At 39.3% G+C, this 12,731-nt stretch overlaps 1 protein-coding gene across 6 annotated transcripts in view; it reads left to right on the top strand.

Annotated features, from left to right (window-relative positions):
* The window catches only part of LOC119724399 (nuclear receptor coactivator 7-like), a 67,030-nt gene extending 54,512 nt beyond the window's left edge, over positions 1 to 12,518 (top strand). For all 6 annotated transcript variants that reach the window (XM_038195433.1, XM_038195437.1, XM_038195431.1 and 3 more), the window contains 5 exons: positions 415 to 577; positions 4,835 to 4,957; positions 5,523 to 5,675; positions 6,822 to 6,994; positions 7,646 to 12,518. In XM_038195433.1, the coding sequence (XP_038051361.1) occupies positions 415 to 577; positions 4,835 to 4,957; positions 5,523 to 5,675; positions 6,822 to 6,994; positions 7,646 to 7,787 (754 nt within the window). In that variant the 3' untranslated portion in view covers positions 7,788 to 12,518. The remainder of the gene's footprint in view (positions 1 to 414; positions 578 to 4,834; positions 4,958 to 5,522; positions 5,676 to 6,821; positions 6,995 to 7,645) is intronic.
* The last annotated feature ends 213 nt before the right edge of the window (positions 12,519 to 12,731 follow it).

The following is a 12,731-nucleotide window of genomic DNA, read 5'->3' as shown; positions in this document are numbered from 1 at the left end:
TATAGATGTACAACTGTCTGTCTGTTTGTCGCTCCTACATTTGTATATTTTTCAGGTACACTGCAGTCAGAATTTACCGGTACTATAGACCTTTATCATGCTGCCACCATTTTAGTCATGTTCCCTTTATCCAATAACAGAACTGAATGATAATATTTTTTGTGCAAAAAGGAACCAGACTATTTTTCCTTCCAGCCTCACTTTAGTTACGTTGATCTGAATGGGAAAAAAACCAAGACGGCCACAACATGATAATGGCCTATTGCAGTAACTCCAGCACTTGAATACTTTTTTGGTCCAAATTTCACTTTGAACAAAAGCAAATACAGCTCTTTTTTACCTTTAGTCCAGTTGCTTTTTTCGAAAACCCCGAAGCTCTGCCTTATAAGTTGTTTCTCTCATCCTCTATCCCAGGGCCGACAACCTGTATGCCTTCTTCCTGCAGTGGTCCCCGGATGTCTACGGGAAGGAGGGTAGCCCAGATGATGTGGGTTTCGTCGCTGTGGATGACGAGCTAGAGTCGAGTCTTGAGGTCATCGAGGACTTCTTCGAGGAGCCTATCGGCAAGGACTGGGAGGTGAGCCTTAAGATCTGGGTGTTAAAGATCATGGACACCATTTGCAGACTTGAAATACATGTATCATGCATCCTGTGAAAGCATTAGATACCGGTAGATAGATACAGGGCGAGTAAAAAACAGCGGAACCCAAACCCCAAAAAATAAATTTCATATTTTACAAAATATGTAGCTCCAAACAAAATAATGACTGGAAAGCCAATTTCAAGGGCTACTTTTAGATGATAAAACTTACTGAAATTGCTCAATCCGTTCAAAGAATATTCTTTGAGGACGAAGACAACAAAAGAAACAACAACAACAACAGGACTAAGAAAAGAAAACTTCATTGCACACATATGCTGTCATTTTAGAGACAAGACGAATTCACCATTATTCCCTCGGGATGGTTAGGACCGAACCATTACGCTTTGAATGGAAACCTTTCCTTTGCGTTAAGAAAAATGAAAATGCATTTTTCAATTTTCTACGCTGAATTTTCGACAGGTTAGGTTTTTTAATAATCTGCTATTCTGCTTCAGGTTTATTGTACTGCTGTTCCTTGAATCAGCAGAAAGACATTTTTTTTATTTTAAGTTTCCTGTTTGAGTGATTTCCATTTGCTATTTTCAGGTTTGTAGCATTGCCATTGTTCCTAGCATCGTGACTTAGGGCGTGATCTCTGGCTACATGGCATATATCGGTTTATGGCTTCTGACTAGCGCCCTTGAACAAAGACATTGACAAAATGGGGAACCGCCAACATAGGGCTGGATAGCTCAGTTGGTAGAGCACCGGAACGGCAATCCGGAGGTCACAGGTTCAAACCCCGCTCCAGGCAACTTCATTGTTCAACTTTTAAATTATTATAATACACCGAGTCTGTTTCCATTTGTGCGTTGTAACCCAATTTTCCTGAATTCCTGTTATAATAACACAACACAATTTTGTGCTGTAGTTGTAGATTAAGAGGATTTTGGGGGGTAGTTTGAGTTAAGTATTTCCAGAACTCCTGAACAGTTGTGGTGCGTACAAGTAGGGGAGTAAATATGTGCTTGGCCAGTTTTAAACAGGTACAAGTACAAGTGAAGAAGAAGGAAGACCAGGCCCCTAGCTGGTTTTAAATACATGTTTCATACCGGCCAAGCACATATTTATTCCTATTCATAAATACCTTTTGGTCAAAACTAGCAAAACAATGCGCAAATTTCCAGCAATTTTTGTTTAACAATTTTACCTCGTGTTTTGTGAAACACCCCTCTGGCCGTGACTGTGGTATGTGCCTCGCATGCTTAGCGCTAAAAATTTCCTTACATGTACATGGAAATTGGCATGCGCACGTGGCGCATACTATGCAATGTGACGCAGAACGCAGCGGTGTTTTACCAGCGTGATTGGCTCGCGACCAATAGGAATGGATAAACTGTCTCACGTGTAACATTTATGGAAAGTAATAAAAAAGTATATCAGTACCACACCTTTGAATCAGATAACTGTTTCCTAATAAAAATATTCCTGCAAATAATTTGAAAGTAGTTATTTGTGTATTTGGGTTTTATGCCCTCTTTTCCCCTTCGTCTGTTTCATAGATAATAAGTTTCAGTTTCTGTTAGTGTCATTAACTAAATACTCTTGAATTCAGCAACAAGGTCGTGAGTTTTCATGGGAACAGGAAACAGAACTGACCAGCACCATTTTCATATGTAAACTACAACTATGTGAATACCTTATTAAGGTATACATGAAAGTGGTATGCACAAAAACCCACCCAGATTTCATAGAAGTTCAAATTTTATGACACTGGTTTCACTTTCGCCATCTAGAGCACTTTCATTTGAGGGGTCATACCGGTACATATACCCCAGTATGTGCATTGTACCAGTTTTTTGAGGTTCAGTTGAGATTCATAGGGAAGTTGTGCAGAGCACGTTTTGGAATTCACCTGCTGCCGTACACTCTACTGCGCTCAGCAGTCTAGTATTAGTCTCCTAGCATCTTAGCATCAGCCTCCTAGCATCTTAGCATCCGAGAGAGCGTCATTACTGGACAATATTAGTTGTTGAACGAGAAGCCTTCCCATCATGCATCAATCAAATCTTTGTACTCATCATGACCTTCACTTGAAGATGATCACAGCATACTGATTGAAACGTCGAGTGTGTACCCACTGGTTCGTGTTAGAACTGTCCTCACACCGCACACAGAAAATGGTGCAAATCTTGAAGTTTACATGAACAAGACTAAAGAAAGCATAGCTTTATCAAAAGTATTGAACTGATCGTCGAGAAGTGCAAGCATTAATCAATCATTTACCGAGTTGAGGATTCTCTGGATACTTTTTAAAACTCTCCTTCAGCTAAATGCATACAGTATGTCAACAAACCAAATGCTGCGTCTTCCAGTGTTCCAAATGTTGACAGAACTTGGTTCTTTCTTACAATTTCGGATTTTTTGAGGGCTGAGGAAGCTTCAAAGGGAACATTCCTGGACATTTTTTAGTAAAACCGGACAGCACCTTTAACAAGAAAAAAACTGTAGACGCTGGATTATTATCATCCCTGTTAAAATCTCTTAGCACAGGATGTGTGTTCATGATTTAACCACAGACAACTTGCACAATCAGCTGCAACAGGTTTTCCTAGAAATATCAATTTCTGGATATCCTCGGGATTTCATGGGACAGTTGTAACTATGAGCAATCGATTGGCAACATGTACTCCAAAAACTTCTCTCTGCCTTCAGAATTGCCCAACGATTGCATGTACATTTCGATACAGCACGCTCAAGCATTCCTGTGATGTACGACACCTGTCAGTGTCTAAAAATAGCACGGGAACTCTACACGGGATATTTATCAATGAGCAACAAGCCCCATCATGAATGGGAAGTCATCCGGATTGAACCAATCGCAGGCCAGGGTTGCGAGTCCACAAAGTTTTTTGGGACTGTGTACCGGTATTTAAGGGGGACGCTTTCAGTTTCAGCTGAACATTTTACCAGTCGGTCTCTGAATTGCTGCAGTCTGTGATATACAGCTGGGCGATGTGCTGTAACTGATATATCACTACAAGCTGCACTTATGCATGTACATGCTGGGTTTTTTCTCAGTTTGCGTTGATGTGGACTCACTTTCTGAAATATTAACATTTTGGTCTTCAGTATTTTACAAAATGTGTAACGCTGTCTTGCTGGGCGATGTGTTGTAATTGAGATATCGTTACAAGTCTCTGCACACTCAAGTTTTTCCGCTGGCACTTACAGTAGTGCTTGATTCACAGTCAAAGAGTTGACGTGAAGTTGACGTAATTGCTTCAGTGAGATCGCACTTTTCGGTCTTCAAAACTTGGCACAGTGATGTCAGGCTGGGCGATGTGTTGCAATTGATAAATTGTTACAAGCTTCACATGTGCAGAAAGGCAGTGATCTGTCAGTGGTGAAAAACGAGATCTGCTTGCATCAAAGAAGTTCTAAACACTGACCGACTTTTTTGCTTGGAGTTCGTCAAAGATAGAAAAGCCTCACGAAGTATTCCTCCTTCCCAATAAATGTCCACGGGAGTTTGCGTCTTGTTACATTAGCTGGAGTGGTGTTTTATTGTCGTCATGGGGTGTATAGCTGTGAAAAGTATGAAGGGGGACAGGATGAAGCGTCTGGAAGAGGAGATGTATCAATGTTCTGAGGACGAGTTCCGGAAACTATGGCGATGTCCACCGCGCAGCTCCACGATACCATACAGGCGTTTGGTATGATGAGGCTTTTGTTTGGTTTTTCCCTTGTCTTGTTTTGCTTTTATTTGCATGAGGATCCAGGCAGGTTCTTAGAAACTGAATTGATCCCATTGAAAATCCATATAGAAAAAATGTTGCATTGTGAACAAATGTGATGTCTAAAAATGTAGCATTGTCTAAAAAAAAACAGTAGCATTGTCAAAAAATGTAGCAATGTCAAAAAGTGTAGCAATGTAAAAAATAAAGCATTGTCAAAAAATAAATCATTGTCAAAAGCAGTAGGGCAGCCAAAAATATAACATTGTAAAAAAAAATGTAGAATTGTCAAGAATTGTCAAAATTTTAACACTGTCAAAAAGGAAGCCATTGTCAAAAAATGTAGCACTGTCAAACTGTTAACACTGTCAAAAAATATAGCATTGTCAAAAAAATGTTGCCCATTGCATCAAAAAGGTGGTTAAGTTACCACTTTTGTTATCGAGGGGGTGAACGGAATTGAAGCATTTTGGCAAAATTGTATTTTTTTTATATTTGTCTGTTTTCTTATCAGATTATCACGAAGGAGGAGGCCAATCGGCGGCGGATGACCATCTTAGAATGCGAGATGAACCTACCGCTGCCTGAACTAGAAGGAGCCACCAGTATTCTCTTAGAACCAGAACACGTCAGAAAGGTACTTACAGTTACCCTTCTTGATTTTTTTTTTAAAAGCTCTACGGGACAAAATGTAGCAAGAATGGAGCATTTGTCCACTTGTTCGTCTTGATAACTGAAGAAAAAAACTTGCATGCACTCTTGTAGGATCGTTTGCTTCATCAGATTCAATGATGAAAGATGCCATTGTCTGATCAGTGGTAATCATAATGTACATTAATATAACATTGTCAACGAAATGTAACATGGTCAAAAAATGTAGCATTGTCATAAATGTAGCATTGTCAAAAAAGTAGCATTGTCAAAATTTTAACACTGTCAAAAAATATAGCATTGTCAAAAAATGTTGCGTTGTCAAAAAATGTAGCACTGTCAAAATGTTTAACACTGTCAAAAAATATAGCATTGTCAAAAATATAGCATTGTCAAGAAATGTAGCATTACTTAATTACATTGTATAATGTAGTTTGGCAAAACACAACAATCTGTGCTAAAATCTCTATGAATATGGGTACTACGTTGTAGTAAAAACAAAGATACCTCTTGGGTTTTGTTCTTACCTTCTGTATCCATGTTCTTTTCAGCTCACCAAGCAGCTTCCGGCAAGAACCGAGGGTTACAGCTGGAAGAACATCTACAGCACGGCAGAGCACGGCTACAGCCTGCGCAACCTGTATCGGAGCATGAACGGCATCGATAGTCCCGTTCTCATTATCATCAGAGATTCATCTGGAATGGTAAGTGGAAAAACACCTGTCAGGCTAAAACCAATTAACCAATAAGCATTGTATTAAGCCCTGATGAAACCATGAAATGCCAAAAGGGGGGGGGGGTATCATAAAGGGCTATGAAAATTGTAGATGTATTCTCTTGTATCGCCCAAAACCGCCCCGCCTGTTACTCACTGTAGCGCCCGAAACCGCCTGAGCACTGTATGGCTTTGATTCTTCATTGAGCAAACACAATGCAATCAACGCAGTACAAGTGCTAATGAGTAAAACATTCATAAAAAGTCAGCTAGTGATACCAACTTCTGTAACAAATTTGAGTCAGCCGACTTTGGTAAGCATGGCCAGCAAGTGATGAGCGTTCTGCACGAATGAGAGAAGACGAACAGTTCCTGGCCCAATTTCACGGCGCTGCTAAACACAAAAATTTACTGAGCAAAACAAAAAGTCTGGCTTATAAAAGCGGGTTACCAGCCAAAACTCCATGTGATTTTCATGCTAAGCAAACAACAGCTGAATACTATTCACGAGCAATATACAGCACATGGAGTTTTGGCTGGTAACCTGCTTTTATAAGCCAGACTTTTTTTTGTGCTAAGCAAATTTTTGTGCTTAGCAGTGCCGTGAAATTGGCCCAGGCCTGTCCCACCCGAGCAAGCCTTTACTTCTTCGTTTTTTACCGCACAGATGACTTAGATTATCCCTAACCTTCCAGGGTATGTTTGCTAGAACCCTTCCTAACGTAGCAGCATGCAACACTTGACTAAGTGACATGCCTGCCAAATGTAGCAAAATCCATCAGGGGAAAAGTCTCAAGGCCACACTGCCTCAGAGTTTGTGGTCACCGTACACAGCAGGATACAACTGTGGCATTGTTCAATGGGACCTAGCTCTCATTGTTTCAGAGCTGGTCATTCATGCACTCGTGTCGGTAGCTGAATGCATCATAGTGCACCAGTTCTTTTCCTGATGGACTGTGTTGTGTCTGGCAGGGTTAGGGTTAAATACTTTGTGTGAACAACGAAAGTTATTCAGAGACAACAAATCATAACTAAAAAGACTGAAATCTTAGCTGCAAACAGAAAACCCCAGCTCCTACTAATTACGTTCCCATCTAATTTTCTTGCCATATTTTCATCTTCCAACCCCCGTCAGATATTTGGAGCACTTAGCCCCTGCGCTGTTAAGGTCAGCGAGCATTACTACGGCACAGGGGAGACATTTCTGTTCAACTTTATTGACTGGGAACTCAACGTCTACAGGTGGACCGGTGAGAACAACTTCTTCATCAAGGGAAACTACAACAGTCTGACCCTGGGAGGCGGAGAGTAAGTAACAAACATTGTTGTGCTTTGTAGGTAACCTTCCAAAGGTAATGAGGACGAACCTGTGTTCACAGGAACTCATGTGCTGCTGTGGGGGGGATCGCCACACCTCCTCCACAGCTAGCCTGTTACCTTCCCAGCACTGAATAATGCCGGTACCCATTTAATTAACAATTCCCGAAGGTCCCCAATTTACGATCATGTACAAAACATATGGGAAGTCTTCCTAAAAAGAGTACAAACAAAAGAGGGACAATAAGGGGTCCCCGATTGCAGGCAAATACACACTTGGGCGTGTGTGTGTGTATTCCATTTCACTGTAAAGTTCAGTCATCAATCTCAACCAAACTTGAAAGGTGGTCTGTGAAGAGAAGGCCGACGTTAAAAACAATCCCTTCCAATATGGATATTTACGAGGTCTCTGGAGAGACACTAATGACTCTAACATACATGTTAGTCCAGTCCAAAACTCTCCATTCAACCCAAACTCCCCATTCATGGACAATAAAGGCGGTCACTGAAAAGTGTCCTTGCTAACTGCCTGTACATGTACATGTATACAAACTGCCAGGATGCCGGGGGATCACGCAAGTTCTACTTGCACTATTTTTAAATTTGGGTATGTAATACTGACGTTTTTCCATTTGTCCACAGTGGTGCGTTCGGTCTCTGGCTAGACGGAGACTTGTACAGAGGAAGAAGCAGGAGCTGTAAGACGTTTTCCAATCCGTGTTTAGCTCACGATGAGGACTTTATCATCGCTGATCTGGAAGCTTGGGGATTCGGACTCGCCTAAACTGTACAAAGAAAAATAATGGAAATCGCTCAACCCAACTTGCAAGTGTCTAGGGTTTGGATCCAGATAACTGTGACAATTCTTTGAAGTGTCTGTGATTTGAATTCCGTATTCCATGTAATGTGAGGATATCGTCAAGTGAAAAATGAACAAAATACAAACGAAAATCAAGGAGATGAAGTTATGCATTGAAGTGTTTGTGGCTCGAGTCCAGTTACAGTTCTGTGCGGATTGCATGAGGGGGAATGCAAGAACTTGACAGCAATTTTGAGATGTTGCACTACATGGAATGCATTGTGAGTTGCATTCTGGAGTGTCGATGGTTCGAATCCAGCTTTGTATGTGAATGATTAAAGAGAGGATGGAACCTTTTAAAACGAGGATAGATAGAAGAAATGTGACTTGAACTTCTGAGAGAAGCCACGCAAGCAAGATTTATAACAGATGTACGATGCGTATTCTGGACTGGTCTGCGGTTCGAGTCCACCCGAGGATTGTGGATTGCTCCGTCAACTTGCGCAGTGACCTTCAGAGGAATGATGGAAGCATGACCTTTGACCTCAGTGGCGACCTATGTTTGATCCTCAGTTAGATTTTATTCTCATCACGCCCTAAACGGCCATGGTTCGAATCCGCTCAGATGTTTGTGAGGAATTCACAGTGAACTGTTGGAATCCGGATCAATCCTCACGAACCATTCAAAAACTTGCCAAATGTATCTACCGGGAGCCTCAATAAGAATGGACCTGCTGGCTCCCTTGTAATATATGTATATAAATATATACTCGTTGATTATCGCCTCCCTTTCTTTGGAATGGAATGGACCGCTTATGAGTTAAACTAATGGACTGTTGGCGGGACCATTTCCTGGAAGAGGGGTGCAAGGACACCAAGTGTTGTTGGAATGTAACTTTTGGATCTGTGGGAGTGCTTTGTCATTCCTACTTTGCGAATGGAATGGACTACAAACTTAAAACGTGCTCATAGGGAGTTTTTTTGATACAGTAAAAAGAATGTTCCATTTCGGAAGGTTCTTTGCAAAATATAAATGATATTTGGATAAAGGAAAGAATGGCACGACATAAAGGTTTTGACCCATGTTGACTGCGGTACAAGCACATAATGAAAATTTCAATAATACCTCATCCAGTTTGCATCTAGGCAGGTGTGCATGTACCACTGTTTGTTAAGTACATGTGCAAAAAAAAGTGTGCATAAATCAGATGATTTGCTATGCAATATGCAAATAATGTAATTTGCATATTTTGCATATGCTAAGTAGTTTGCCTGGTAAGCATTTTATTAACCCCATGCCCTTAACAACCCACAGTAGCAAGGTTACCAGTGAATGGATCCCTGTATGTAAAATACTTAGTACTGTGAATAATGAGGATCGTCGGTGCATGTCCATATTTTTGTGTGAAATTTCGAGAGAGATTTGTGGAGTCTCTGAAACTAAAATTCCGACTGAATTAAATTCTACTATTTAAGGCAGGGTAGAAAATGTAATGCCACGTTATTATTTTATGAAAGATGCTTTATTGGTTGGGGAAAAGATTGTTTTACTTTTCCAGTTGAAGTAATGATTTATGTACCAGCTTCTTTTTTGCAGGTGTTCTATTCATTAATACTTAAAGGGCCAATCACATGAATTTTACTTGGGAACATATTTGTGCAATTTCCTCCTCTTAAATGTATGAAAACTATTTGACATCCCTTTTTGGCTAATGTTATTGAAAAGTGCACTTCTTTAAACATTTAAAATTGTCCTTGCTTTTGCGGAGGGCGCTGTTGCTGTGATGTCATTTCAGGAAGAATACCATTTCAGGAAGTACAACAGCAAAATGTCCAAATTCTGGCAATTTTTGTTGCTGAAATAGCTGTAACGTTGAGGTTTCTGCCTGAAATGACATCACACTTTTGCTCATGAATATACATACTTTCATTAACATAAAACTAAATAGGCACCAAAATGCCCTTAAAAAGGGCAAAATGAAAATTGAAAATAAAGTTAAATGGGACACAAAGGTGCATTTACAAGGACTGGATTAAAAAAAATTATATTAAATGAGCCCTTTAAGTTAATTATTACTCAATAATTTTCCTTGCTTTAGTATCAGAGGGATGTCAGTTTTACAACTCAATGTTGTTTCCCTTTTAAAACTAAATTTTTGCGTTTTCACTGGTGTAATTTTCCAGGCGCAGTAAAGAATATCATTATCGGTGAAGGGGAAACCCAGTATTCAAATTGACATTTCCCAGACGCAAAATTCCTGTAAAATGTAATCTAGTCCTTTGTTTGGGAATTATTTGAAAATTCAAATAAAAAAACCAAGCCATGAGCATGGTTTTCTGAAGTTATACCCAGTGATTTGTGAAAATGTTGGTGATAACATGTTATCCTATTCATGTATACTTCTCCCAATAATATTTACAAATGTAGGCCGACTTGTACGTATAGAATAATTACCAAAGCACCCCTGTGTAATATAGTGATACTATAGATTGGTTGCATTCAGTGGCCATCTTGAAGCTGTGTTCTGTTATATTAATTCATTAACCCTCCTATGCAAACATACATTCTGTGCCAAGTTGTCATTTCAGTCAAAATCAATCAAGTGACTGTTTTCTATGGTTAAGAGCTCCCAGCCTACAGAAAGCAGGATTGACTGGCTGTGACTGTTTATGTAATTTGATACGGCTATGCTTTGACTGTCGGGGTGCGTTCGAGCGTGCTACTCGTGTTAACACGAGTATACTCCTGAGCGCCCGAACGGCAGGAGTACGACCCGCGGGTTAGCAAGAGTATGCTCTCCATCATACCGGGAGTAAACTCCTGCACTGAGAGTAATTCATGCGCACGCAACATTTTCCTGCACACGGGAGTAGCAAGAGTAACACGCTCAAACGCACCCTAGGTGATTGATAAGCCAGCTGTGCTTAACACTTTTTTTGTTTTTGTCTGTTGACTGAATTTGACTAGTCACAGTGCTTGCTTGAAATATGATCCGACTGTTGGTGACTAGCCTGTGTAAAAGGCATGGCAGGGGAAGAGGATTTATGTTTTTGACTGTCTCAGTGTCTGTGACTGTTCAAATAGCAGAGGGTTAATGAACACACAAGAGGTCCACTCATGCGTGTCCCTGTTGAACAAAAGCACACACCTCAAACATGGCTGCAGTGCAACCTGTCTATAGGAGTAATACTGGTTTGTATCAGTTAAGAATGTTGGTTAAAATTGCCGTTATTGTTGCATGTTTCAATCAATTTCAATCTTTTTATTGATTGTTGAGTTTTGGAATCAGACATTTGAAGTTATTAAGTGCTCAATTTTTTGGTTGGAAATAAAGCGATTGAAGTAGAGTTTGAAAATCTCCTTTGAGTAAACTCAGCACCCAAGAACATCAGAGTTTTTGCTTTTTAAACATTTATGTTACTTCGGCATGTAACTTTGAAGCAACATTAATATTTTTCAAACTTCATTATGTTATTCTCTGATGTAGGGATTTACCAACAAAGCACATTTCAGAATCGTCTTTTTGTTGCAATATAGTACAGTTATTGTTTCTAAATATGATATTGTTTCAATCTTAAGTACGCACAGTGTATTATGATTTTGATACATTTAATATAAGAAGTTGCTTGATTGTAAACTGAAAGTAATTCAATTTGAGAGTTTTTGCATGTTTAAAAGAAAAGTACTGTAAGTTGAAATCTGCAAATATGTTTAATTTTTTTTTTAATTAACTATATTTTTTAATTAACTATAATTACGATTTAGCAGAATGAAAAATGAAATTTTGGAAAAGTACATTTATTACGGCAGATAGGTGATGGGATTGTGCCTTTACAAGAATGGCATTTGGCACGCTGTCAGAGTATGTCATGAGAAAGATATTTGGCTATAGGGCCATCGCAGAATTGTCCTTTGAAAATTCGTAGGTAGAAAATCAAGCAATGGCAGCCATTTTGAAAATTTTGAAAATTGCTTGTTATTCTACTTATATTTTGTTCAAAGGACAAATGTGTGATAGCCTCAAAGCCAAAATATCTTTCTCATGTCACACTCTGACTGTGTGCCAAATGCCATGCTTGTATCATCAAAGGCACAACTCACGCAAATACTTCCCGCATCTGTACCACTAACTCAGTTTGTAAGATTTAAGAAAAGCTTGCCTACGTGAAGAGAGACAAACTTGGCATTTGTCCTTTTGGATTTTAATCCTGTCGAAACAAAGGGCAACTCGATCTGAGGCTGTCGTATCATGCTTTTCTGAAGAAGCCAACTTTTAGTGTGGATTCGTTTTGTTAAATAACATCACCACATTTACAATGATGTGTCCCTTTGTTGCCATGAGATGCCATTTTGTAAACACAACACCAATTTCTAATTTTTAAAAAAAATCTGTAAGAATTCTATTGAAACAACCCAGTTTGAAAAAGGCAGATTATTAAAAACTTGACAAAATTCAAAATTTTTATTTTATTTGAATTGTATTAATTCTCTGTTTTGTTATTAATTCTGTGTTTTGTTTAGCGACAAAAGTAGTTATAACCCTTCTTGTGCACAAAAATTGTACGATTCAATACTATTGAACGACATTATAAATGTTCCCAACACGTCTACTTAAGAGCATTATAGAAATTAATCTATGAAATATGTATGTAAAAAGTGTATTGCATTTGGATAATTAAAACAGTAGACAAAATCATAGTCTACCACAGTGAACATTTTTGTTGGAGCTTGTAATTGTGTTTAGCCAATGAGTTATGTAATACTGTTTGCAAATTATTTGTGCGCAATTGGCCTGCCTGCGAATTTTTCCCATAAAAGTATCGTAGAGGGCGCTCAACAACCATCCATAGATGATGTTTGGGAAAAAAATAATTCACGGCCACCCCCCCCCCCCCCCCCCAAAAAAAAGAGGGTGTATTCTGCTTGGA

Source organism: Patiria miniata, unplaced genomic scaffold, assembly GCF_015706575.1.
Source record: "Patiria miniata isolate m_02_andy unplaced genomic scaffold, ASM1570657v1 HiC_scaffold_18, whole genome shotgun sequence".
Lineage (NCBI taxonomy): Eukaryota > Metazoa > Echinodermata > Asteroidea > Valvatida > Asterinidae > Patiria > Patiria miniata.
Note: the sequence above shows the minus strand (reverse complement) of the source record. Positions and strands in the feature narration are given on the sequence as shown.